The 27789-nt window shown below is 40.9% G+C and overlaps 1 protein-coding gene and 1 long non-coding RNA gene across 2 annotated transcripts in view; one reads left to right on the top strand and one right to left on the bottom strand.

Moving 5' to 3' along the window:
- The window catches only part of PITPNC1 (phosphatidylinositol transfer protein cytoplasmic 1), a 76776-nt gene that overhangs the window by 26178 nt on the left and 22809 nt on the right, over window positions 1–27789 (top strand). The window contains exons 2-5 of the mRNA XM_064676432.1: window positions 9152–9300; window positions 13114–13202; window positions 13657–13664; window positions 22725–22796. Of these exons, the coding sequence (XP_064532502.1) occupies window positions 9152–9300; window positions 13114–13202; window positions 13657–13664; window positions 22725–22796 (318 nt within the window). The remainder of the gene's footprint in view (window positions 1–9151; window positions 9301–13113; window positions 13203–13656; window positions 13665–22724; window positions 22797–27789) is intronic.
- Window positions 10246–11203, bottom strand: LOC135424808 (uncharacterized). Its single transcript, XR_010435365.1, has 2 exons — window positions 11087–11203; window positions 10246–10482 (listed from the first exon to the last, which is right to left on the bottom strand). It is a non-coding gene; the product is annotated as an uncharacterized LOC135424808 (long non-coding RNA).

The following is a 27789-nucleotide window of genomic DNA, read 5'->3' as shown; positions in this document are numbered from 1 at the left end:
GTGTAATGATGCAAAGGTGAGCCAGCAGTGACTCATTGCAACGTGGGGGGATTCTGTCACAGATTTACAGGGTAGGTATTAAATTGCAAAGGTTTGTTCTAATGAAGTAAAATGGAAAAAAATTATATCTTCTTTTCGTATTAATTTTGAGATTTCAGTGTATCTTAAAAATCAGGGAGTGGCGAGGAAAGTTATGTCTTCATTTCCTTCTTATGCAACTCAAGTCTTGCTCTCGTGCTTCCTTTCATCAGATGACTTTAGATAACATTAAAATCTTCATCACCCTGAGCTCTGGGTTAGATGGAGAGACGCAGGAGTGACCTCAACTATTTACAGACATTAGATTGTATATAACATTATTTTTATCTACAGGATGCAGGCATAAATCATGTGCATTTGAAAAATCAAATTGAAGTCAGTTTTATTTTCGAAGATCAGAAAGTAGGATGAAGTATTTGTAATAATCAAATGAAACATTCTGGACCGTGGGTGTATTTTTGTTTCATTGTAAGTACCAAACAAAATTGCCCTTTCTTCTGAATAAGTTATCAGAAGGCAGATTGGATTTGTCTTGTTCTGCTTGTAAGTACTAAGTACTAAATTCTGATGCTGTTTTATTCATTTTAGATTGTGTATCCTAAGGAAGTTCTCCTTTTTTCATATTTATGAGCAGAGTTATATTGCTTGAAATGCATTGTAAGAAACTTGCTTGCTAAAAAATCTAATTGCAGAACTATTCCCTTCTGTGATTCTGACAAAGTTTATGGAATCCTTTGTAGTCTCTTTGGTGCTTCTAAACTCAAAGTTTACAGGCAAATATTTCTTTCTGAAAGCACTGAATTCTCCGTAGTTGGAAGTTGATGGTGTTGGTGTGAGAGAGATCCTTGTAAGTCATAAAAATGAGTAATTACTGAAGAAGAGTAATTAGAGAAAAGAAGCCTGAGGGGAAAGAAGTTCTACTTAAACATTAAGCAAACACCATTAGCCATGCAAAAAAAAGAGAGAATAATTTCTGAAAGCATGAATAGATGCACACGTGTTTGGTCCATTTAGAGTTAAAGATAAACCCAGCTCCCCAGTCTGGTGAATTTTGAGAGGCTCAGGGGCTGTCTGCAACTTAGAACACTCCCAGCTTAAACTGAGCTGAATTCAAATAAATACATTTTTAAAAATCCTGCACTTACAGGAGTGAACCTTCATGTTCAAACCCAGCTTTGCAGCCCAACCCTTTGCTGCATTACCTGCCTGGCCAACAAAACTGTCTTTAATACACAAGGCACATGAGGTGGTTTCTTGTCTCCCCCCCCTCAGATCCTGTTTATTTTAATAAAAAAATAGATAAGAGCTTTTGCTGCCAGGTTTAATAGAGCAAGCTCCTCCATCCCCATCCCCAGTCCATGGAGGATGTTCCTTTTCACTGGGATTCAAACAAATTCCTGTGTGTGTCACCCCCTGTGAGCTGCTGGAAAAAGATCAGTGCCAGGGATGGAGGAGGAAGCTACGCTTGTCCACTCTGACTTTTCTTGGAATGTCTGAAATGGAAATAGCATTTTCCTGGAATACCAGGAGAAGAGTTTACGTTACTAAAAACCCTTTAGTAACCTCTACAAAAATGATGTTGTCATTTTACTTCATTTTACTGCATTCTAAGTTAAAATTGTAAGATATTTACTGAACAGCTCCTTGAACTTCAGCCTTTAAATTAACTACAATCTCATGAATGAATTGTGGCTAACAAATAAAATGTGCTTTTGTAGTGACTTGGAAAAAGTGTTCATTATCAAAGCAGTAAGGCAGAGTGAACTGGGCATGAAAAGCAATAAGGTGTAATTAAGACATGGCATGTTTGCAGATAACCAGAGACAGGTCCTGATAAACAGGGCTGAGGAGAAGTGAAGAGTGTCCCAGTATGCAGGACAAACTGGTTATCAATGGTCCAGAGACACAGTAAGTCCCTTTTAGCTGTTCTCCATGTGGACAGAGGACATTGGAGACACTGGAAAATGTATCTGCATCCTTTGCTGGAAATACATGTGTAAATCTACATAATAGAACATTATTGGTATTTATGTCCAAAGAACATAGTGTAAATGGTGGAAAAAATGTAACCAGCTGACTCACTGTAAAATATTGTTAATGAAAACTCATTCTTAAAAATCTCTGAGCTCGTACACTGCAGATAAACAGCTGGCTGTTTTCAATAGCACAGCTGGTGTAGAAGCATAAAATGACTACAATTTGAACAGGACATGAGCTATATTTGGCAAACCATTTGCATGCAAGCAGAACATTTGCAACTTAATTTTCATTTATTTTAATTTTGGGTTTCATTGTACACCTGTTAACCAGAGATCTGGACCTGCTGCCATTGATTTCAGTCTCACTTGTTTGTTGTAAGCCACGATGTGCCAGGATACTGGAGGTTTAGGGTAGGCCGTGGGTTTTTAGCTGGAAGTACCAGAGGATAGTGACTTTCTGAACATCCAGTGTGTTGTTGCTGAACTGCCATTCACGGGAATTTAGACAGATAAAGTATCTAAAGGATGTAATTTCTTCCCTGAAAAGGCAAAGCAGCATGAAAGCAGTAAGAATGGCACTTCACAGCGTGCAAAAGTCAACTGTTCCTGCTGCAACTGTTTGTTTGTGAGGCTACAAAAGCTTGTTCCCATGAATTTGGGCAGCAGCAAAGAATACTGCTGATGCAAGTCAGCAGATGTGTGGTGCTTTGTGACTCACAGATGCGTGCAGGAATTAGCTGAAAGAAAAATTTCAAGCTCAACTCTAAACTCTGGTCGGATTCTTTGTGTATCACTGGGGGAAGTGACATTTCTACCTCTAAATGACTTTCTAGGGCCTCGAATCCCAACAGTGCATCATATGGATCCAGATGTTTGGGGTTATTCCTTCTGGGGTTTTCGGAGAGTTGATTGATCTTTTGTGTAGATAAAACCAGATTTGCTTTTGAAGACGGTAGTTTAGAAAGCTGCCTCTGCTTCTGGAGCTGCTCTCTCCTGTTTGTGCCTCAGGAACACGTGAAACACCAGTTCAGAGAAACTTCTTTGCACCAAGGATATTTCTGCCTGACAAAGGGAGTGCAGTGCAGAGGTGCCTGGTTTGCTCTCAGCAGCTTAGCTTAGAAACAAGAAGTCAAATGGTGGATTAGTGTAGAGTCCACACTGCTGTTTGGCCAGGCTAAAGGAGATTTACTGTCAGTTCAGGGGTAGTCTGGGATCTCTGCACAGAACTGGAAGAACCCCTCCCTTCTGCCTTCTTTGTTTATTATTCATGCTTTCCTTGCAGAATTTCCCAAGCAGTCAAACCCAGCAGTACTCTTTTCACAGGCCCCTAGCCCACAGTGTAGTTATTTCACCAGGAAAATCACTATTTTAGAAATACAAACCACTACTTCACACTGGTAAGTTCTGCTACATAACAGAGACTTCCAAGTTTGAGTTTGTTTTCTTCCTGCATGTAAAAAACAAGGATTATTTCAGTGGCAAGACGTTTTCTAACTCTGCAGTGGTTCTCAGTTTGACTAGTTTCCCTCCATAGCAATGTCCTGCAGTAAAAACCTTGAGGGTGGTGTTTGTCAAGACATCCTCACCTCCACTGCTTGCAGAGTAGAAGCTCTGTGCAGCACCTGAAAGGAAACCAAACCAAAACCCAACTGCAAAAAGCAGCCAAGGAGGAGCCAACACAAACCCCTCAAACACCAGCACATTGCACATTCCTCCGTTCTTGTTAAAACCCATAGGAATGTTAATAACAGGGGGAAACAAATCACCTTGTCAGAACCTGGGGCTTGTGTCAGGACAAGATTTTCTGAAATGATTGTTAATAGCTGTGAATCATCATGTGCAGGAGTTTGGGGATCAGAGGGCACAGCCTGGGAGCTCCATCAGCCAGGGCTGGAATTGCCCACATGTGAGGGCTCTGCTCCAGCCTCCAGATGAGCATGAGGATGCATCAGGCTTCACCCACCTCAGAAGGCAGATTAAAATGATGTCTAACAGTGTTAACATGAAGGATTTATGGTTAGTGAATGAGATAAGAGAAACCACTTCTGTTTCAGTAATTACCACTTAGAATTAAAAAGAAATTACAGGTGTGTGTTGTGGTAACAGCACTGAGCTGGAAACCACTAGATTGAGGCTAAATTCCCTGTCCTACCACAGACATCTCTTTTCAGGTTGAGATATTAATTTCTGTTCCAATTAATCAAGTATAAAGTAAGGATAATGCTTTCTTTGCCTGTCTTCAGTATCTTAACTGCAAGCTTTTCGTGTTTATAGCAGGCTTAGGTCTTCATCCAGACCTGAAAACAATGCCTTCAACATCAAAACAAACAGAACAGGAAACCTCAGTGTATCCTCCTAAACAAAAATATTTACTCAAGCAAGTACATTTCCAAACAAGTTATTCCAGAGGTAAAATATCTCTGGGAAGCTGCTGGGAAGAGGTTGCTCAGAGTGACAAGGCTGTGCATGTTTGGACAGGGAACTTCCCTGGGATCACCGTGCTTGTCTCGTGGTGGTCCTTTGAGGAATAATCAGAAATTGGTTTAAATCATTCTAAACACGGACAAGTGATGAATAATATTCCTATTAATATTTTTAATTGAAAAAAAATCTGAAGTTCTGGAACACGTTCACAAGGAGCACACAAAGAGTCTTCAAAGACTGTGACTTGAAAATAGATCAGAAATGTGTCAGTTTTAAGATTGTTTTCTATGAATGAGACAGCATTCTATCAATCAGAATTCCATAATCAAATTGCTACTGTTCTGCCATAACCAATGCCCTTGGGTTCAGTGTAGCTGGGCAGATAGAACTAAAGGTGAAGCTGATTCATGGTATTTTCTTGCTGTAAATAAATCTTTACTAAATTGAGGTCAATGACAAAACAACTCCTGCCATCAGTGGAGGCAGGACTGTGCCCTTTCGAGCTGCCCTCGTGCACAAGTTCAGATCTGTTGCAGTTCAGTGGGTGCTGGTTTTCTTCATTTTTTTTCTGTTTTACCACTGCAGTTTTCTGGGAATGGGAGTAGAAGCCACTGGCGTGTTTTAGCATGAATCACTGCGTGAGAAATACTTTCCATTGTGGAAATGCAGCTGAACAATCCTTACCTTGAATAGGTAGAAAAGACACTCAGTGTCTTCTGGCCTCCAGCTTTTGTCTGCAGGGAGGGATCTCACTGCTGGCTTAGAACAAAAAATTGCAGAAATTGAAAAGGCAGCACCATCCCCAATGGTTTAGTTTAGTTATAGAAAAGTAAATGCAGATGAAAGGGTTCAACCATTCTTTTGAATGTGAGAATTGACTCGTAAGACGAAGCCAGTGATAAATCTGTTACATTTTCTGTGAGCATTCAGATAAGAGCTTCAAGGAGTGGTATGAAAATTTCAGATAAGAGATAGTTTGGGGCATAATTTCTCCTTTGAGAGAGTTTCTTTTTTACATTCCACACGAAGTTGGAAAGTTTGCACTCTGAGACTTGTATTAGATGAAACCCTGAGCAACAGTCAGTCAGGCTGAAAAAAATTCAGACATGTTTGTGCAAAGATTTCTTGTGCAGCTTCTGCTAAAGACAGTGGGAGCTTGACAAATGAGAGATGGGGAGGGTGGACCCCTTTTTTCATTTTTTCTTTTTTCTTTTTTTTTTCCCCCTTCTATCTGGAGGATGAAAAAGCTTCTGGTTTCACTTATAATTTTAAACAAAATCAGATTGACCACCATCATGCTGTTGCTAACATGAGCCTTGTTTCTTGTCTGACTAAACTCCCAACAGCAAACACCATCTGCCTGTTGAAGGAGAAGAGGAGTCACCACCCAGACAATGTCTCACTCGTTGGGGTTGGAAAACATCAAGTCTGCTACAAAAACTACACAGCAATACCCTTAGAAACCCTCGAAATCCATGTTCTGTGCACTTGTTTTTTGAAGTTCTTCCTCTGAGATTGAATAAATTTTCCTCTGTTAAACAGAAGAATTTTTGAACAAAGACCTTTTGTCCAGATCCAAATTCAGGTCAGGTGCCACCATGTGAACTTTTACTGAATTCCTTGGAACAGTAGATGGTCTTGGCAAATTATCTTACAGCTAAGAACATGTAAATTCAGCCTGTGATAGAGCAACATAAATAATAGTGGTACATCAGTTTACCCTTGCAGGAATAATGAGTATCATTTGCTGCTGTAAAATGGTCCTTAAGTGCTGTTTCTCCACAATATCAGTAGGAACTTTGAAAAAGCTGTGACTTTTTATTCAGGCATTTGAATTCCAGCAAGTTCTAAAAGACACATCTTTGCTTTGGATTTTATTCATGTAAATAGAAACAGTCACTTTAAAACATGTTATTTTATCTGAAATAATAGTTTTGTACTCTCTGGTTTGGTGAAGTACTATTATTTTGGAAGTTAACATTTTCCATCCTGCTCCAGAACGATTTTGAAATATTATGAAGCAGATAAAAACAAATGAATAGCACACAAAAGAGCTAATTTAGCTACTTTAAAGTATGTTTTGTAGAATTCCAGCTGGGAAAGGTCATGGAATGGTTTGGTTGGAAAAGACCTTAATTCTCACCTCGTTCCAACCCCCTGCCAGGGACAGGGATGCCACTCACTGGATCAGGTTGCTCAGGCCCCATCCAACCTGGCTTTGGAGGGGGGTATTTCTCCTTGCCTGGTGTCAGATCCATAGGTCTGGAAAGCCATGGCCTGTGGAGAGGCAGGAGCAGTGGGATTCCTGCAGGAGAGCTGTCCAGCACTGCTCCTGGTGCCTTCTGTTCCCTTCAGTGAGAGGCGCCTGCTGAGCTGCCTTGGATCCTTCTGGGAGATCTGGGGTGGCATTGGAATGGGGGGGATTTTGAGCCTCATGGGAGAAGGAGAACCTTCCTTTAAGCACTGACTGGGCAGCCCCTGTAAAGCAGCTGCTCCTTGACAGCCCTGCTGCTGATGTCCAGAGTGCAGAGTTTGCTCAGATTGATTTGCAGGCTTTGGGGTTTGATATTTTGCCAGCGTTTTATGGTAGTGTAGGTCCTTGAAAGAACAACAACCTCTGTGAGTATCTCTGATTCATGATGCTGGAGCAAATGAAGGCTTTAGTACAAGCCCACTGTTAGCTGTCACTGTGAATGTACCTTCCTCTTGATGTTTCTGAGCCAGAATTTCCAGCAGAAACTGAGGTGTTTGTGTTTGACCATTCAAGCCGGGAGCAGAATTACAAAGGACTGCATGGAAATAGGAAATTGATATGTGCAATTATGAAACACTTTCCAGAAGTGTCCATGGCAACTAAAAGTCATGACTTTATGGGGTAACAAAAATCCCAAGAGAGATCTCAATCGAAATATTGACTTTATGGCAAACTGTAATTTATCTGCCCTCTGCTCACCCGACCTTTTCATATGGCACAGGATATAAATTACTGACCTCGTCCTTTCCATTAGAAGATAAGAACCTTATCACCTTTCCTCTCTTCTGCCATCCTTGTCACTCCCCAGGCACTCATCTTTGTTCTCAGGGGGTCTAATTGATACATATCTAATTAAAGGCAAAGCAGTTTTTCTCAACTTGCATTCGGCTTTGAAGTGTGGTGCTTTGATTTCAGGCCTGAAGAACAGCTTCATGTGCCTGAAAGTTATTCTTTTTCCAACTGTACTTGTTGATCAGATCAAATACACAACCTCTGTGTACAAACTCTGCCTTGCCTGTGCACCAGTGCATTCATTTATTGTTAGTGAAAAAGAGAAGACAATTTGTCATGGATCTTGTTAGAGGGTACCTGTGAGGTCTGCAGCTCTTCAGAGCTTTGGAGGTTAGGGCAAAATGTTCAAATATGATGAGATAGGGGGAAAAAAAGGATTCAGTAGAGACAAAGGTAGACAACTGGATTAGCAAGTAAAAAATGTTAGGATTTAATGATCCTGCAAGATGCAAGTTCTAAATTTCTTACCTTCTTGTGGCCTGCCTGCTGCAGAGGAATAAACTGGAGTTATTCCTCCATCATCCTATTCCTTGTCATCGTGTTTATTAAGACTGTCCTGTTGCCAGTTGCTAATAAAGTCTGTGATGGTTTGGGGTTTTTTTCCCAGGCTAATTGCTCTTTTGATTTGGGCTTTTTCAAGTATGTGATAGGATTGCTGTTTATAAGATGCAAGAACCACAAGAATCTCATGGAGTTTTCCGAGGTCAGACTGTCACTGTGCTTTTGTTTGCTTGTGCTGAGCTGGCCCTTGGCAGCCTGTGTGGCAGCTCAGCCAGTCCCTAAATTAACAGGTTGTTCTTTGTATTGGAAGGGATTGATGTGATTGAAGTTATTGGCATGTATATGCCCAAACAAATTGTTCTGGGGGAGAGAGAGGGATCCAAGTGGAGAAAACTGGCCAGGTCCAAAGACAGTTTGTTATAAGAACCCTGGTACGTTCAAGAATGTGTAAAGGACTAGAGAATAAAATTTCAGACCAGAAAATGAATGGGAAAGTACAGTTTTATTCCAAAATCTTTGTTAACAGAGGTTCAAGGATGTACTTTTTGTTATATTTCTCTGAAGACAAAAGCCCTGGTGTACATGCAAGACATAGTGAGAAAAAAAATCAGTTGCTGGTGCAACAATTTATTTTTCTGTAATAGCAAAGTTGGGCCAACCCTCCTGTGGTTTGGCTTCCTGAGTAACTCAAGAGCCTATAGAAAAAGAATCATTGAAGTGCTTAAATTAATTTTAATAATATTGCCAAATCACTCATCTCAAACTTCTTTTTTCAAGGGCTTAGATTCTCATGGTTTGTTTTTTTTTTTTTCTGTTTCTGTGCACCAGCAATAGTTACCCAGAATCTTTTTGCAGGGCAGGACAGGAGAATCCTGTCCCACAGAACTTTTAGAGTTCAGCTGCTGGTTAAAATCCCTTGACAGCACATGGAAGCACTAGATTAATTGTTTATTTATTCTTCCTTTATATACTTACAGCATAATTCTTTACATGTGCATGCACACAGATTTTGTTATTTTTTTCACAAGTGGTGCCCTGGACTTACTAAGACAATGGGAGGACCCCAAAAATAGCGTGTTTTGCCTTTAAACTGCCTTTTATTTGCACATAAAATTACATCATTCCATCAAACTAATCTTTTTGTCTTGGTTTTGCCCTGCAGTACAGGATTGGCCAGCTGTACATGATCAGCAAGCACAGCCATGAGCAGAGTGACCGAGGGGAGGGGGTGGAAGTGGTGCAGAACGAGCCCTTTGAAGACCCCAACCATGGCAATGGGCAGCTGACAGAGAAACGTGTCTATCTCAACAGGCAAGTGCAATAAAACTGTTTTCTCCCAGGGTGGGCTGCAATAAAAATTTGCAAGGAATGCCCCTTGCAGGCAAAGAGAGAGCCTTTGTGTTTGAGTGGAACGTGTCCCCAGGAATACCTGCTGCTTCCTGAGAGCCAGAGGAAGATGGGATAGTTCAGTGGCTTGAAATAGAGGGATTATTGCTACTCCTTCTAGAGAATCTCTTCCAAGAGAAGGAATTATAACTTGACGTTAAGGATGTCCTGAAAATCAGAACTTTTGTTTTCTTTTACCCTGAACTGTTTGTCATTTCGTTTTCTAAAATTGTTGGGGAGGGGGAGCCAAAACTAAAAACCAAAACCCACAAACGCCCCACCCCCCCAAGAAAACCAAAACCAAACCATTAAAATATTTTTTTTAAAGTTTTTCTCACCTCATAATCGTGTCCCAAAGCCAACATTTTGGTGCTGGAGTTTGCCTCAGTGAAGTTAATTTGCATTATAAACGACCATTAGGCTCCTACAATGACAACCTTCTGGACCATCAGGCTTAAAGACCTGGTGGACAATTTGCTTTTGTTCCCCCGAAGTTCCATCATTTCTTAGACTTGTGGTGAAATGATGCTGCTGAGGCATCGATTCCTCCACACTCCCAGGCCAGAGATGTTTATATATAGATTTGTGTCCTGTGAAATATATTGCTCAATCTGTTCCCGTTTGCACTACTGCTGATCTAATTGAATATCCCTGCTTTTTGGAAGTTCTTCTTTTCCCCTGGGCCTGTTTCATTTTATTAAACTTTTGCTCTGCAGCATTTTTGGAGTGGGCATAGAAACACTCCAGCTATTGTTTTTACATTGCAGGTGACTCCTGCACTGCAAACCTCTGACATCTCTGACCTTAACTCAGGCCAAATTCAATCACCAGTGATGTTGCACACACACACATAACATAGGAGTCCAATAATATATATCTTGCCAACATTTAATATTATTGTAATTGTAACTGTTCTCTCACAGGCTAGATACAGGACTTGGAAAAAATCAATAAATGTGTTCCCACTGTAGAGCTCCCAGAATTTGTGTGGTTTTTTAAATGTTTCTGGATATTTCTTTCCAGCATGTTAAAAAGCAATAAGGCTTTAAGCACTGAAGAGCATTTCAGAATTGCCACTTGAGGGTGATTCAGAACGACCACAAGGACCTAGAAAACATGTACAAACCATACTTGGGAAGCGGTTCCTGGTAGTGCAGGCAGTGGGACAAAGGATCTTTCAGCCAAAGATGGGTACAAAGACTGACAAAGAAGATCTGAGTGCCCACTCAAATCTTTTGAGAACATCCACAACCTCCAGCTGTGGTGGATGTTTGAAATCAGGCTGACCAAGTTTGCTAATAACTGTGAATCCTCCATCTCTAGATTTGCCATTTTAATCTGGGTTTGGTGTCACAGTGCCACCAGATATTGCAGTGCTATTTGTGGGAGGGATCAGCAGGTTTTCAGGCCACTGTGGATTGTGCCTGGAGGCCAAAATATCCCTGGAAAGCTTCACTCCAGGAGATGTGCTTCAGTACAAGATGTGCTGCAAACTTCTCTGCCTGCCTTCCTTGAGGAACAGGACTCCCCACACCAGCTTTTCTCTGCCTCAGCTTTTCTCCTTCCAGGGCCCACTGCCCTGATAAACTGGGGAGCTTTGCTTCACTCTGTTTTCTTCTGGACTGATCTCTCTTGAAGAAATTTGAGCTTCTATATTTCTGTGATGGTTTCTTGCAAATTCTTGTGTATTATTTGTGTTGTCTTTTCCTACCTGCCAATCCTTTAATTCTTGCAGAGGGTCTTCTTGCTTACCAGTGGTTTCAGCTGCACTGCCTTTAAGAAACACATTCTCCCTGTGTGCTGAGAGACTGAACTTCACCTGGGGAATAATAATAAGAATAAAAATAAGAAAAATAAAAGAGATAATGTGATCCACAGATACCTGTGCTGCTGAAATAGAAATATTATCTTTTCATTCTCTGAGTGGACCCTTGGAACAATTCATGTGTGCCTGTGACTGGGACTTACTGGCAATTCTGAGTATAATATGTGTTTTGCTCATAAAATTATTTTTTACAAGATGTACTGTACCAGTGAGGATAGGTAGACAGGCAAATATGCTAAAAACAATAACCAAAAAAACTGCAAAATGAGCAGATGTATGTTTTCGAGTGTCAGTGTAACCTTAGTTATATTTAGAATTGTTTACTGCCTCTTCTCTCCTGCTGGAACAATGTTTTCAGAAGCTGAAAGTCTCTGCATCCTCTGGTATTTATAATTTAGGCATCAGAGTAAAGTTTAGCAGGGGTAAGGGAGGCAGTCATAAAAACACTGACAGAGGCTGACAAAATAAACAGATCTGATACAGGGAAGTCTATTATGCAGGATGTAAAATGCTGCTTAAAAGTCTGTACACAAGAAAGGTTTATGTAAAGAAAAGAATCGAGTTTTGAGCAATGTCATCAAAGAGCAAAAGTCAATGCACTTGGCTTTGGATCTGTAGATAATGTACTAACTCTGCATTTTGCCTCTGGACAGATAAAATATTTATGTGTAGCTAGACTGTAGTTAAATAAACCCTAATGATCCGAACTGTATTTTCTTCAGAAATTTGCTAACGTGGAAAGTTAATTTACTTTCTGCACACAGTTATCTAAACAGAACTGTTTCAAACATTTCCACTTGGAAAATGGAGGTTTGAAAGCCTCCAGTTCAGTAAAGATTCAGTCTTAGTCCAGGTGACTTTCTCAAGGCTTGGCCAGACCAACAACTGGAACTGAGTCCCTCAAGAACAAGGATATTTGTGGTCTCCAAGGTGCCTTGGAGTGACCAGTCCTGGCAGCCTCAGTGCTTAGAGCTGAAGTCATTAAGAAAGGCTTGAAAGAGGAATTACAGTGAACTTGCCTTTTTAAAATGTTTCTTTGCTCATCAGTTTTTGTGACCAGAGTGCCAGAAATAAGAGACCCAAGAGCCATGGTAAAAGGATGCTCCCCCTCTGCCATAGTATCATTTAATTATCCTTTAATGATGCTGTATCCATTCATTTCTGGTCCTGCTGCTGTTGTACCACCATGCTGGTGAGTTCTGTTGACAGACTGAGCTCTGAGCTGTGACATCAGTTCCATTAATTCCCTTCCCTTTTGTTATTTACTTTTCCCATCAGCAGAGAGGGGCGAACCTGCCTGCCAGCCTCACGAGGTGTTTGGAGTGATTTGTTAATTTTAATAGAAAACCCTCCCACCTGGGAGTTGGTGTTGGTAGTGTGGGAACAGCTGCTGAACATGAGGGTTGGAGCGCTGGCAGAGAATATGGAGGGAGAAAAAACAGCCTCTACGGAGAAGAAATCATGGATTTGGGATGGAAGTGGACTGAAATCCGTGTTTCCTCACGAGCTCTTGTCAGAGGGTGCCTCCCTGTGGTTAAGGGTGTGGTGCCCTGGTTACACCTGGGGGGGACCAACCTGTTGAGTCCAGCCATGGCCAAAGGGCTGGGGCCAACAATTCCCCAAATCTGCCAGGAATTCCCCAAATCTGCCAGGAATTCCCCAAATCTGCAGCCTGGGTTCAGTCTGCTCAGGGATCACTGCACTGGCACCGACCTGCTCCCCCGGGGAGGGGAGCCAGCCTTGCTTTCACCTGTGCTGTGGGGAAAGCTGAGGCATGAAAAATGAAAATACTCCCATGAAGTCCGGCCATTGCTGTGGCCCCTAAAACACCTGCCAGGAAACGAGCACCTTCTTTTCTACAAGGCTCAGAAGTCATAAATTCTTCTAATTTTATGTTTTCTTTTTCCTTTCAGCAAGCTGCCTAGCTGGGCTAGAGCAGTCGTTCCCAAAATATTTTATGTTACAGAGAAGGCCTGGAATTATTATCCTTACACAATCACAGGTAAGGATTAAAGCAGAAATGATGAGTGGGTTGTGATTTTGGGATAGTTGAGTTTATCTTCAGAAGCTCCAAGTTACATCCTGAGCAATAGATGCCAAGTTTCTGTAATAACTCCTGTTGAACTGCATATATTTTTCCACCTTATATTTACTAATATCAGAAAATAAAGATTATTTATTATATGTCTATAAGGACAGGTAAAAACTGGAGAGTTGTATCTATGCAGTTTCATCCTTGCAAAGAAAACATCAGGTGCTTGAGTTCTGTGTGACTTGTGTCCTAAATTTATTGTCCCATAGACTTTATTTAAATCAGCAGACTATCTGACACAATAATCTTTATTATTAATGTATGTTTGCTGTAAGGATCTTGCATCATTGTTTTATTTCACATTTCTTCTTTTTTTCTTTTCCTTCATCGTTCTTTTTTTTACAAATGGACAACTGGAAATCAGAATACACAGTAAGTTTTTCTTCCTCTTTTTATTCTAAAAATAGAAAAAATATGTAAAATATAGTAGTAGAATCCAAACTGATTCCTTTCTAATATAACTAATTCATAATGGATTCAGTAGTGTAACTTTATTTCAGCTATTTGTTTAAGAAATTTAAGGGGAAATTTGAAGTGTTTCTATGGAGATCCTATAAATTATTTACCTTATTTTTTTATCACTTCGAAATAATTTGATATATTTGTAGTTACTGACTGTAACAAAGAGAAGCTTCTGTAAAACAGGGAAAGGCTCTTAAGGTTCCTGTTATTACGTGGAGACATGAGAACAGATTTTATTTTATTTATTGTTTTATTAACTTATAAAATGCTCGTCTCTGGTATAGTATCTGGGAAACTGTACAATCCGTAGACAAAATTAAACATAATCTGGGCACAGTGCCCAGAAAAATCAGCTATTCTCTCTAGCAGAGCTAAGGCAAAATATAGCACATAAATCATGAGAAAAATTGTTTTAAATGTGCTGGCCTCAATAATGTACAGTAAGTTTTCAGCAGCCTTTGGAAGATGAGGAGGAGATGGTGAGGAAATTCCAGGTGAAGGGACCTTCTGGAAACTCCTGCTTTGATTTAGTCTGAACTTCTGACTGGTGGATAAAACATAATCCACTTGTTTTTCTTAACTCTGCAGTGCTCAAAATGTTTGTGCAGATTTTTTAAAAACTCATAAAGCATAAAGAGAGGAAAGAGATTTCAGGGTGATAAATGTGGGAGAGGGAACATAAAGGGATTTAAAGGCTCAGATCTGAAAGGTGGAGACCAAGAGCTGAAACTGTAATGACCAGATTTGAAAACCCAAAGCACCAAACTGTGCTTTTCAATATGTGCTGTAGATATTTCTTTCTTTTTCTGCTTTATTTCATGTTTAAAGTTCATTTGATTGTCAGAGGAAACACAAATGCCCCAAAAGGGACAGTAGTAATGAGGGACAAATTCTCAGCTTTTTGCCTGAAGATGTTTTCAGTTCACATTAATTAAGGGTTTACCTTTGAGAGCACATTTAGTTTTAGGCTGGGAAGGTGACATTTGCTGTGTTGCACTGATGTCTCTCCATTGGATATTTGAAAGTAAATCTGAATTTTTTTATGTGAATCTTTTTTTTTCTTTAACTGCAAGAGACGAGTGGGAACGATGAAAAGGGATGGTAGCAGACAGAAATATATATGTCTGAATTTGAAATGCAACACATTCTCAAAACCAAACAGCAATGCTGTGCTCAAAGAACCTGAACCAGGAGGTGATCTCTGTGTAATCCCATGAAACCACAGCTGGGACACATTTCAGTGCAGGTTGGTGGAAGGTGAACAGCTCCAGAGATGTTCAGGAGCATCAGCAGAAATGATTGCAGGGCTGGAGAGACTTGTAAAGTAAAACTAAATTGGTCTCCAAGTGTAGAAGGTAGGCAGAGCAGTCACAAGTGACAGTATAACTGCCTGGGGGAGCTGGGGACTAATTACTCACCATGGTGCAAGGAAACAGAACTAGAAATACTGGGATGAGATGAGGGAAACTACTGCAGACAAAAATCTAAACTATGTTTTAATGCAGCTGATAGACTGTGAATTTATCTTCATGGAAAACAGAGACAGTGCCTTTGCCTCAAACTGTTGAATCTAGAACAAAAATGTTAAATGTACCACTGGGAATAATTCCTATCCCTGTCTGGAATATTTCTCTAAATTATGATCTTCCGTAGTCATTAGAGAATTCTGAAAGAAAGAATAAGCCCACAGGCATTGCCCAAAATATGTAAGATAGCTTGGAAACCCTTTTCTTAGAGACAGCAAATTCCCTCCAAAGGGTCTGTGGGCCGTGGTAAGAGTTAAATTGAGCCTCACTTCAAGGAAAGCTGATTCTAAAGGCAGGCCAATAATTGGATAAATAAAGCATAATCTTATCAAGTACATACTGCTCTGTGGTGTGTTCACACCTTATTAACCTTCAAGTTCCACTCTAAACAGAGGGAAGGACCTTAAAGGTTTAGGATGTTATTTCAGTGTCTGTCAGTGATTTGGAAGAGGATGAACAACAGACTGAATCTTGCTGATGGTCTGAAGGCTTTTTCATTTGTAAAATACGAAGGCTGGTGAGAAATATTCAAGCCCATATTCTCTCAACCTGGTTCTTCTGTGGAATATTATGGAATTCATAAATATGACCTTCTTAGGGGCCTGAAATTAGGACACCTAAGAAAAAAACGCTCGCTGGGCATTGAAAATAATTTTCAGAATATTGCTCTCTGCAATGGCTGTATAAAAAGCCCAGAGTGATTGGATGCATGAAAACAGGAATGGAAATTATACTGTCATGATGTTAGTCCTTAATAATCTGGGGCCAGTTATGGATAAATTTGACAGCAAACAGCATGTCTGCTCCCAAGTCCTGACAGCCATATTAAAAGTATGGAAAGCAGCTGACACACTTGAGATAATGAGCTGAGCAGAACTATTGCACAAGCAATGCCTTTGTGGTGTGTAAGATGTGAAATCGTGGCCTGTCAGGGGAGCATCTGCAGATGTACCTCGTTAAAGCTGCCACACAAAAGACTTCCTACCAGGAAGATGACACATGGCTACTGTCCCAAGAAATGCTGTCTCAGAGCTGGAGATAATCCTTGAAAGCTTCCTGCTGACATTGAGAGGGAGAAGGAAGTCGAAAAAAATACTTTGGGAGCTGAAGCCAAAGGAAGTCAGGCAGATTTGGGGGTGCTATTTTGGGAATAAGCTGTCCCTTTAAAGTTCAGTTTAGGTGGCTGTGTGAGAAAGTCTTTCAGGTTATTCAGGAGCTGCTTTGATTTTGATCTTGTCATTAGAAACCTGACAAGATACCTTGCCAAAATACGTGATTAATTTTTATCTAGGAGTTCATTTAATATTGTGATTAGGTTGATATTAAGATGATAAAGTTGGGATACTGTATCTGGGGCACAGCAGAAAGGGAGCCCTATGGATTCCATTCCATAAGGGATTCCAGGACTTGGGAATCAGCAAGTGCCTCCTGCCCAGCTACACCTGCATTCCCAGGGGGAAAGCTGCTGTCTTGGGAAAGAATTCCTTTGCTAGTCACAGGCTGGGCCCTTTGTCCCTTGGAGGATGGAGAAAAGATGCCTTGCAGCTCTCAACAACCCCTTATGTGCCAGCTTATCACAGCCTTGGCAAATACATCTCTTGAGTGAAAAATATTTATGCTATTCTTGGTGGGCAAGAAGGAGGGAACTTGCAGGAGGCTTTGTTATTTTTCTTTCTGGATTAGAAATAATTAACTAGAAAGCAAACCTGTGTCTCCTGCAAACCAAACGAAAAGGAATTGTGTAGAACTGAGTTTCTTTGCCTGCACTGGGATATTGTTGGAAAATAAACAGCACAGAGCAAATATCCATTTGAGCTGCTCAAGTGACAGTGGAGATTCTGGACAAAAAAAAAGAGAGGAGCCCTCAAACAAACAAATAATCAGATCATGAATGTTTGGTGACTAAACCGTGGTACAAAAACTTCATATGATCGAAGTGCAGTGAGAATGAGCCAAACAAAGTTTAGCTCTCAAGTTGGAGCACAAAGAGCTTTGGAAAAGTACAAACAGAATTGAAGCAAACTCTTTTGAGTTTGAAGGAGCAGTTCAAGTGTTTACCAGGGAGCATTTCAAATAGATTTGCTGCCTGACCCGAACAGCTTCAGTGTTGTTAGCAATATTTCACTTCTGGGGCTGAAATTAAAAAAAAACAGCTGGACAATTTTTTTTTTTGTGCATAATTTATGGCCAGTTGTTGGTTTCATCATTATGTAAAGCAAAATAAACACTGAAATGACATGGTTTACTCCCTGTGAGGAGGAGGATTCCTTCAAGATGCCAATGTCTCAAATTAACTTAGGAATGGGATATAAATTCAGAATGTTTATGAAAAACAGTTATGGAACAGAAAGCAGGAGACAACAATTCCTTTGATGATTTATCACAATGACATTAATTCTTCCACAGCAAATGACTGAGGAAAATAAAATTATATCATCTGGTATGTGTCAAGGCCCCAGAGTGAGAGTTGCTAAATGGTCCATTACTGACCTGCTGGTTTCTGATTACTTTTGAGAATAGGCATGTTTTGTGCTTCACTTTGCTGCTGGTTTATCTGTGAAGTAAATTATCTGGAAGGAAGGGTTTTGTAACTGTTATTTTTATAATGAGATGACTTGAGGAGGAAAATAGTTGTTTCAGATAAACATGGCTGTAGAGTTTTTTCCTGTGTTCGCTTGGTTTGATTACCAGCCCTTGAAATTTGGATGTAACCCATCACTCTTCAGTGCATAAACTTTTCTCCAGTTTGAGTAGATAAAGACCCTGCATGAAAAGTGTAACAGACTCCTACTGAAGGATTAGAGCCTAATGCAAAGTCACTACCAGAATTCCTCCCCTCTCACCCCCAACTCAGAAGACAGGCTGGTGCCACTGCTCTAAAAAACCACAAATTTGTGTCCCTTAGAGGTTCCAGCAACAGGAAGGACCTCTGTAGTATTTATAAAACCCAAATAACATATTTTTAGAAAGCTTCAAACCTGTGTTCTCATCTAATAGCTTAATCCCATTGAAACAAGTAATCAAAACTGCTTAGAGAATTCCCTTTTTCCAGCACTGGCTGATTGTGAAGCAATCCAAACCCCCCTGATTGATGGGACTGTCATTTCCACTTGTGCACACAGCTCCTCCCTGCTGTTCCTCCTCAATAAGCAGGTTACTGCTCCCATGCATCAAAGAGAGAGATCCTAAGGGAAGGCAAAGCCAGAGAGAAGAGTTTCACAGTGGTTGGAAGCATCTTGTTAGTCACTGTTTCATCTCCAAGTTATTGTATGTAATACAAACAGTGGGTTTCTTTCTCAGCTTGTTTATGAGTTTTGCTCCCTGGTTTATTTTCAAGCCCTGCTTTTATATTGTTCTCTATCCTTTCTGCTCAACAGCACTTTTGTTTTGCTGTTTGCCACCTTCCTGTGCTTATCTTGCTGTCCAAATTCTCCTCCCTCTCGTGGAGTCACATCTCCCCGATCCTGCCATCCCCCTGCCCAGCCCTTTCCGTCCCTTCTCTTCCACCCTTGTCATCCTGATGGCTGCTGGTCTGTGCCCTGGGTGACCTGTATCCCACAGCAGCCCTGGGGGGTCCCAGGCAGTGCTGTCTGGAGCAGTCTGAGGCTACTCAATAACATGATGGCCATTTTCCAAGGAACTTTGGATATTCCACCTTCCACTACCCCCTGATGTCACATCCCCTTTGTCTGTTATAGAGAAGTAAGGACTCCATTTGACTTTCCCAGTTTTTTGATCTTCAGCAAAGAAATGCTGTTGTCACCCACTGAGTACCAAAATAGTGCCCAAAATTTTTTAATTCAAAGGGTGTGGTATCTGGAAATGACCCTGTTAAAAAAGATTTAATTTGGCTTGACCACTCACCTCACTGTAGCAGTCACTGGGTTCTTTACCTGGAGGTTTCATGGAGATTGCTCTGTAAAGGATCCAGTTCCACCTGTGTTGCCAATATAATGTATATGTGACCATATAGAAAAAATCATCAGTCTATGAAGTGCTGAGAAGTGTCTGAGAAGACATTTATATGAAATGTCTGCCTGGCCAGGCTTTTATGTTAAGATTTAGGGGAATGTGCTTCTGCTGCTTAAATAAAAAGTGGGATTAATTCTTACTGTACAAAAATAACTGCCAAGGATTGTGGATTAATATTCCCAAGGAGCAGGAGAAGTGAAGTGCAAGGGTGAGGTCTCTAGCAGGTCTTTGAACACTCTGCAGACAGAAACCATGTGGAAAATGAAATGTGGAAAATGTCAGCTGCAGTGGCACTGATGAACTGGCATCACTCACACACAGCAGGTTCCAGAGGGTAAAGAAACCTCTCTCAGACGAACATATTTACTGACAACTCCAGTAATTCCTGCAGCCACCTCGGGTGTAATTACCATGCAAAGGTTAATCTGACAGCCCTGTCCATAAAACCATTGTCACACACCGGGTGTTTGACTGTCTCTTTAAGACTTTGGCAGTGTTTTGGCACACTTGGGTTCTACCCTGTTCTTGTAAGTGTTGCTTATTGCCATGGCAACGCTAATCAATCACCGTGCTAAAAATAGGCCTTTCGTTTTTCAAGAGGTTATATGTGGGGAATTGCAAATGCAAGTGCAGGCTGTGCTTTCCGTGTGCTGCATTCATTCCCTTCATTTTCATGAGGAAATGCCCCTCTATCCTGCATTCATTCCCTTCATTTTCATGAGGAAATGCCCCTGTATCCTGCATTCATTCCCTTCATTTTCATGTGGAAATGCCCCTTCTCCTGTGTGGTCATTACTGTTACAGGCCGGTTATTGCACTGAGTGCTCTCACGAGCCTTAAACCTCTCTCAGCTCTTCCAAAATTGAGGTGCCAAATATAGAAAGTTTAAGAAAACAAGCAAATAAACCCCTGAGAATATTCCCCTTGTTTGTTTTTGAGCGTCACAGGTATACTGGGGTATAACAATTTTTAAGGGGTTTATAAGACATCTAAAAAGTCTGGAGGTGACAATATAGAAGACACTTGCTTTGAGAGCTTTACACCTTACCATTGAAGACACTGAAGATTTTGTACTATTTTGTAGAACTTAAGTCTAATTTCAAGTTAAAGATTGAATTTGCCACTATTTTATTGCAAAGAGGAATCTTGCAAGCTGTAGATACAGTGAGATGGAGAGCTGAAAACAGTACCTTGTGCATTCCTGAGCGTGCTGGGGATTGATGACCTCCAGGTCTGTGCTGGAAGAACATGGGCCCCAGGAGAGGCAGAGCAGGAAGGGAGTAGTGCTTGGAAGAAAAAAAATCTGCTCAAGGGTTTATTACCTATTATTCACTCCCCAGTTTGATTCTGACTGTTGCATAACAATTTTAATCCTCGGCTAAGTAAATACGAGGCCACTTTAGGAGGGGGGAAAAAACCCAACAACTTTTTGCATGATGAATAATAGTCTTTTGAATGATGCATAAACAGTGTTCTGGTTCTGCCAGAGCCCTCTGCCAATTAGTCAGAGCACAGCTGATGAATCATGAGACACATTCTGTGAAATGTTCAAAAATTTGGGCCCTGCTAAGCGTGTTCCTGAAAGCCAGCGAGACCCCCCACGGCTGCTGGAGCAGTGGCTGCCAGTCACTTGAGTTTCTGGGAGATATATTTGCAGTGCAGTTACTTTTGGGTGAGTTTTTCACTTGGGGTAAACCCATGTTACCATTTATAATCTCAAATTAGGTTGTTACAGTCCTCCATGCCTAACACAAGGGAGGCTGACTGTGGGTGGGTTTACACAGGGTGACTCTGCTCTCTAATGAGGTGGCTTGAGGTAAAAGGCACTTATGATTCTTCTGTACTACTCTAAGGATCCTTGGTCTTTCCTTAGTGATTTTTTTTTTTAAATGCAAGGTTAGAAGATCTCATCTTTTAATTAGAGTTGAGATCCTGGGTCACAGGAATCAACAACTAGATTGAAGCAGTGTCTTGGTGAACTGCTACAGTCAATATTTGGGACAGCACCATTTCAGTGTCATGACCTGACTCACGGCTGGTGACCTCCAGGCAGTGACTGAAAACAGCAGGGTTTTTTTAGTAGGGAGGGGAAAGGGAAATCTGGCATTTGGCTTTATTCATAATTTCATCTGCAACTGCAGCCGCGCCTCAGATCAACGGCACAAAGGGAGGGGGTTGCCTTTCACAGCACCTCATTTTGGGAAAACTCTCTCCGTTGTTTTTTAAGGGTTGACTGTGGATGTGCTGGTTGAGTACTGGATATCCTGTGCTCAGAAGAAGGTTGAGCAGTGACTTGTTGGGTGATATCCGTGGAAGAAGGGACATATTTTCCGCAGCCTGCAGGGAGCTGGCTCCTCATTTCAGTTGTGCTGCAACTCCACCTGGCCTCCTAAATCACCTCTCCCTTAGTCATCAGCCCCTCCCTCAGAGCTCTCCCGCTGTTATCAAGCCCAAACTTGGTGTTATCAAGCCCAAACTTGGGCCAACAGCACCGTGGCCACTGAGGCACCGTGTCCTCACTGTATAACCTGTATGTCCAGCACCTTAAAGAGCCATTTGCTGTAGGGGATTTGTGCTGCATCGCACGAGGAACTGGCAGCTAATGCAAGAAAAGACTTGGTGACTAATGGTAAAGATGCTGAACTGGAGTCCCTCAGGGTTGGTTACACAGCTGCTCTGTCTGCCTGCCTGCAAAGTTGCTTTGAAAGAAAAACTGTGACATGCTAAATAAAAGATACTTGAAGTATTTTTTCTACTTGAATTATGTTGCCTACTGTTATAAATTCTAGTCTTCGTGAGACAGCTAAGCTAAGCAATCCTCAGGAAAATAAATTTATTCCCATGTAAATACAGAAATATTATCTTTAATAGAAAAACCATTTTTGTATTCTTAATTTTTTTGCATTATTGAAAATTTATTTGAGTTTAGTGTAAAGGAATTTCCCCAGCAGCTCATAATCCATCTTAATTTCATGAATAGGAAATTACACTAAAATTCATTTCTCACTGAAAATTGTAAAAAGCCCTCACACATGAAAGCATTGCTGTCTGTTTGGTCAGGACCTGCAGGTAGTGAAGTGTCCTTGGCTTATTTTATAGGAGGGATAGACTGATCCATGATGAGGAATATCAAATTGCTCTCAAGATCTTAGTGAATTAAATTTACAACAAGGCATTCAGTACATTCAAACTCTGGCATAGTGAGCATGGAAACAATTGTATCTAGTAATTCCAGAGTGCCTTTACTAATTTATTTATACCTTCATTATAGTATTCAGCTTTTAGGTAAAATCTCTACATCCCTCCAGAATCATAAAACCCTTTGCTTTTATGTTCTGTGAACTTTTACATTTTTTTCTTGAAGTCACCTGCAAAAAATAAGAAAGCTGATACGGAAGGGGTTGTACTGAATATGTCAGCTGATGAAACAAGGTGCATTTTTTATGTTAAACATATCTTTCTTCTGTTGCAGTGTTCCTTTTTGCCTAAATTCTCCATTCATATAGAGACGAAGTACGAGGACAACAAAGGAAGCAACGACAGTGTAAGTACAGTGGCTTGTGCAACATTAGATTTAATCCTCTTAGTTACCCGTGCTCTTTGTCTGGGGGTTGTGGGTCTCAGTTTGGGGAAAAGCCCCATCAGTTTGTGCCTTTGCCCCTCCCTGGGTGACCTGGTCATGAGGAGCTTCTAAGTTTGCAGAGGAGTTGCCTCTAAACCAGCAGGAGATGAAAGATCCCTGTACACACTGTCCCCTCTGCCTGTCCCCTTCTACTTGTTACTTCTCTGAACACAAGTTACACATGTGAATTTAGTCCTGGTGAACCTTTATGCAGAGTAAAGAAAAGATTACTTTTTTTTGGTGTAATTGTATTCCAGTTTCACGTAATTCTCTGTGGGTAAAGGGGGTCGAATTCCAAGGAGGTGTCAGGAAGAGCAAACAGGAAACTAAACAATGGTCAGAGATCTCAGTAAACAGCTTCAGGGGAACAGTGGGTGGGGACTGAGGTGATGCTTTACCCAAAGTTAAAAAGGTTTTGGAATTACAGCTTAAAAATGAGAAGACAATTAACTATTTAAAATCCTCTCTAGGGAAGGATGGGATATCCAGCAGCTGCTGATCCAGGGGGGACTCAGGAGTAGAGGGCAGGAGCTCAGTGGGGCTTTGTTGCTCAGGGAGCAAAGCAGAGTCCTACACCTTGCCAAAAAAGAGTAACTTCCAATAAAGCCCAACATTTAAAGTTGCAGCCCTTGGATTCACACACAAACACGTTCCTCTGTGTTTCATTTTGGTTTGCTTTAAACAGCCATTGGCTGCAGACTTAGGGTGAGAAGTTTCTTGTAGGCATGAAATACAAGTTACAATGTCCAGAAAAGTGTTCTGTAATACAGAGATCCCAATGAAGGAGTGTTTGAACCCGTTCTTGAGAAGGAAGAAGACAGTAAAGCAGGTTTTAAGGGTTCTGAGACACAGCCTTCCAGTGTCCTGGAGGTGTCCCTCCTGCAGCCTTGGGGAGGGGAAGGTGTTTTCTGTTCTGCAGGTGGGAGGCACATTTCCCTCAGCCTTGCTGTTAACGAGGCTGACAGCTGCTGGGCTGCTCATGGCAGGGTAATTACATGTACAAGAACAAGGTATCATTTGGAATAATGCTTTTGGCATACAGACACTTTCCCACTGGGAACATGACAGGGATCATCTATTACCCACCAGATACCCACAGCCCTCAGTCAGTCTGCTCTGAGCCAGTGCAGTGAGCGAGTCAGAAAGAAGTGTGTTCCATTACCAGCTATGTGAGCATTATGTAATTTATGCACTATTTAATGTTCACCTTCTGCTTTTTGGCAGCACTTTCATTCAGAGCAAGCCCACACCTTTGGCTTTGGGAGGGTGCAGACTTGTCTTCTGGTACATCATAATGTCAGCAGTGAGCAGACACGTTCTGTGCTGCTGCCTGACAGAGGGAAAACTGAAGCTGTTGAATCAGTGAGTTTTCAGGGTGTCAGCTTGTGGCTAAAACCCTGTGAATCGAGCCCTGAACAGTACCCAGCCAGGGAATTTAAGATGAAGGGGACACAGAGGTGGGATACTCGGGTGATGTAAATCAAAGAGTCTCTACTCTGCTTGAATCCAGCTCTCCCAATGTCATTTTTCCCGGAGTGCCAGGGGGGTAATATCATATTACCTTTATATTGCAGCACCTGAGTCACAGACTAGGCAAGTGTTTACCTAGATTAAGAGATTTCATTGACCCTTGCTTGAACTGAGGAGGAGAAAGAGAAACTGAATTAGAGAGTTGCACTGCAGCCCTAATTTCCCTGGTTTTGTAATTCTGTGAGCTGTGCTATTCATGGGTGTGGACACAGTAAACCAGTGGAATATCTACATTTTTGTGCTGTTGATCCAGTGCCCTTGATCTGGTGACACAGACATGGCTGGTACAGCCCTGAAATGCTGAAAGGTTCATAAATATGGAGAGACTTCTGTTAATCCAAACCTTGGAACTGGGGTCCATTTTGTTTCCATTACTCACTGAACAGGCTTAAACTTCTCTTAAGAGCACACAAAGTGTATTTGTCCTTCGTGTCAGACAAGTTTAGATTAAATTTCACAATGTTTGTCTGGCTAGAAAACAAAAGGAAGCAGCATCCATTCCTATAGATCTCCTTAGATACACTATATATTCCTTCTTTGCAACTATCAACCTTGGCTGATGAAGAAATAATTAATCCAAAAAATACTTCTGTAAATTTTGCAGTTGTAGTGCAAAATAGACTGAATGAATATTAATGTTATGGTAATGAGGGTAATAATGCATGTCTGATTTTAACTCAGCTATTTCTTTTTTTTTTGAGATCATACAGGTTTTTTGAAATCTTTTATCTCTTCTTCATTTCCATGCTGTCTGGTAAAGTAGATATTGATTGTGAAAAGCAATAATTAGATATAAGGATACTAAAACTCTAAAACTAATTCCACTGATGAATGGAAGAAAGCAATATAAATGCTCTCAGGTTCCTGGTGTCATTTAGCAGGCTGGTATGTTATTGGAATTATTTTATTTAACATGTTGCATTGTCTGGTATAATTCTACCAAATTACTGCAGTATATCTTGATGCAAAATTCCTCCTGATTTTCCTTCCTAATTGTCCTGACAGAAGATACTGGTGATCAATAATGATCACTCCTCCAGAACTTGATTTTTTTATGTCTTTAACTTTGTTATCATCTTAACCTATTTTAAATGTGTTAAAGCACTATTGTTCTGATCTGTTAAAGTTTGAACTTGATTTGCACAAATATAAACACTGACAGAAAGAACAGTGGACAATAATAAAGTCCTTTATTGAGGTAAAACCTTGTGTAGTGGTGCAGAACCATAAATCCATCCAGCTGTGATTTCAGTGCCCAGTGCAGCTGATTTTGCTTTATCACACGAGATGTTCCATGGCAACTCTCTCCTTGGAAAAACAGAGCCAGTGCTGGATGAACACGTTAGTACATCAAATATTGTCCCTGCTACCTTGCAGTTTATAGCTTTGGTAACTGTTAGAAACTGGACCAAGGAGTCAGGCAGTGTTTCCTCTTTTTCCTTTTAAAAAGCCGAGTTCTTGATTTAAAGAGAAATTTTATTTTTTTATTTGACTTTTGTTCGAAATTACAAAATGGAACATCTAAAAAATTAGAATGTTTTATGTCACGTAAATGCCACAGGAGGTGGGATCTGCAGGGCACATGAAAATATTGCTTCCCTTTGCATCCCCAGCCCGTGACGTCGGTCGGGGCCGCAGAGGGAGCTGCAGGTGCTGCAGCAGAGCCTCAGTGAGCACAGACCAGGGGGAAAGTGCAGAGTAATCACACACTTCTCTTACCACAAGGGAAAATCAGCACTTTGGGAATTGGAAGGTAGAGACAGAAAGTCTGTGTTTTGAATATTAAAACCGTAGGGCACATCCAGGAGAATCCCTGAGGTTGCCCAAGGATTGAAATGGTCACAAATCTGGGCAGGAGGGGTGTGAGTTGCTGCTCCTTTGGGAGTGACTGAGGTGTGTGCTTCCTAGGAACAGACTTCCTTAATCTGTCTTTTATTTGGGCAGGTATTTTCTTTACCCAGTCCATTGCATGGTCAGTATTTGTGTCACACAGGGCTCATTTTAATCTAATTGGTATCTTGCTCTCACTTTCCCCCATCTCCTGTTCTCACTATTTCCATGTACACTACAGACAGACATTTTGGGTTTTTTAGTTTTAGTGAGGAATGCACCAACTGTGCATGACAATGAGCTGTGTTGATTCCAAAGGATCCACCATATGGCTCCAGTGGATGCTGTAATCAATGCACAGTGATCTCACACAGCTCCCTGTTTTCCTTGGATGCCACACTCTAGTCATGGGGAAAAGGTCTGAAAAGCAGTTTGTAGCTGAAGGTAGAGAAAGGCAGAGTGAGGACAGACACTGTTCAAACAAATCACTGAATCACAGAGACACTCAATTTTCCTGTTTGTTGCAGAAGGGTCATTATGTTTGACTGATTGCTGTTGGTTTGTTTTGATTTGTTTTTTAGTCACAGAATTAATTGCTGCTGATATTTGGGCAGTGAATCTTTGCCATCTGACAGTGTCTGAGGAAAGCAAAAAAGTACAGCTTGTAAAATAATCCAAAAGTTGTCAATAATGGAAATTCACTGTATATAAAACTTCCAGTGCCTTGCTCTTTGTAGCATAACATTTTTCTCTGGAAAACTCCATGGCTGGGTCTTGATTTTTTAATCTGAAGTAAAATAAATTTTAGGTATGGCAGCTCACAAGAAAATCCATTTCTAGTTTGGCTTGGTTTAGGGTGGGTTTTTTTCCATAGTTTTATCTCCTGTCTTAGTAACATGGAAGTAGGTTGTAACAAACTTGAATATAGCACATGGAAATTAAATGTAAATTCACTATTTAAAGCAACTGCCATGAAACACTGATTTAAGCTGAAAAGGATTCAGCTGTGCCCTGGTTTAGCCTCACTGCACAGCAGGATCTCATTCTGGAAACTGTCAAAAGGATTGCTGGGCATCACTCAAAACATGGCAAAGTCAAAGCCAGGGGCACTCTGAGGGTGCTTTTATTTGCACCTGGACTTTTCCTGTATTTTGGTATTAAATATCCATCGTCTCCTGTGTAATTTGCAGTGAAAAATCCTGATTTTGTAAAGCTTTCCCCCTCTAATAATTCTCAAAAAATACAAGCCAACCAGAGGAGAGGTTAGCCTGAAATTCCTCCTGTGTGAAGAGCTGTCTCTTTGTTGAACTCCAGATCGTGTGTCCCAAGCACATATGGCTCTCACAGAACATATGACAGGGCCCACACTGACAGGGAGTGTGAACAAGTGCTGTGGTTGTGCCTCTACATTTTGATTTTTCTAAATGAACTGCCGAAGTGAGTTAGTAAATCTGGCACTTGAACTAGATGTGACTTAAAAAACCTAATCCCAGTAAATATTACAGATAGTGTATCATGGTCTTGGAAGCATAGCTACTTTGACATAAGGGCATAA

This window comes from Pseudopipra pipra, chromosome 19, assembly GCF_036250125.1.
Source record: "Pseudopipra pipra isolate bDixPip1 chromosome 19, bDixPip1.hap1, whole genome shotgun sequence".
In the NCBI taxonomy this organism is placed as follows: Eukaryota; Metazoa; Chordata; class Aves; order Passeriformes; family Pipridae; genus Pseudopipra; species Pseudopipra pipra.
The sequence above is the reverse complement of the archived record's forward strand: the minus strand, read 5'-3'. Positions and strand labels throughout refer to the sequence as shown.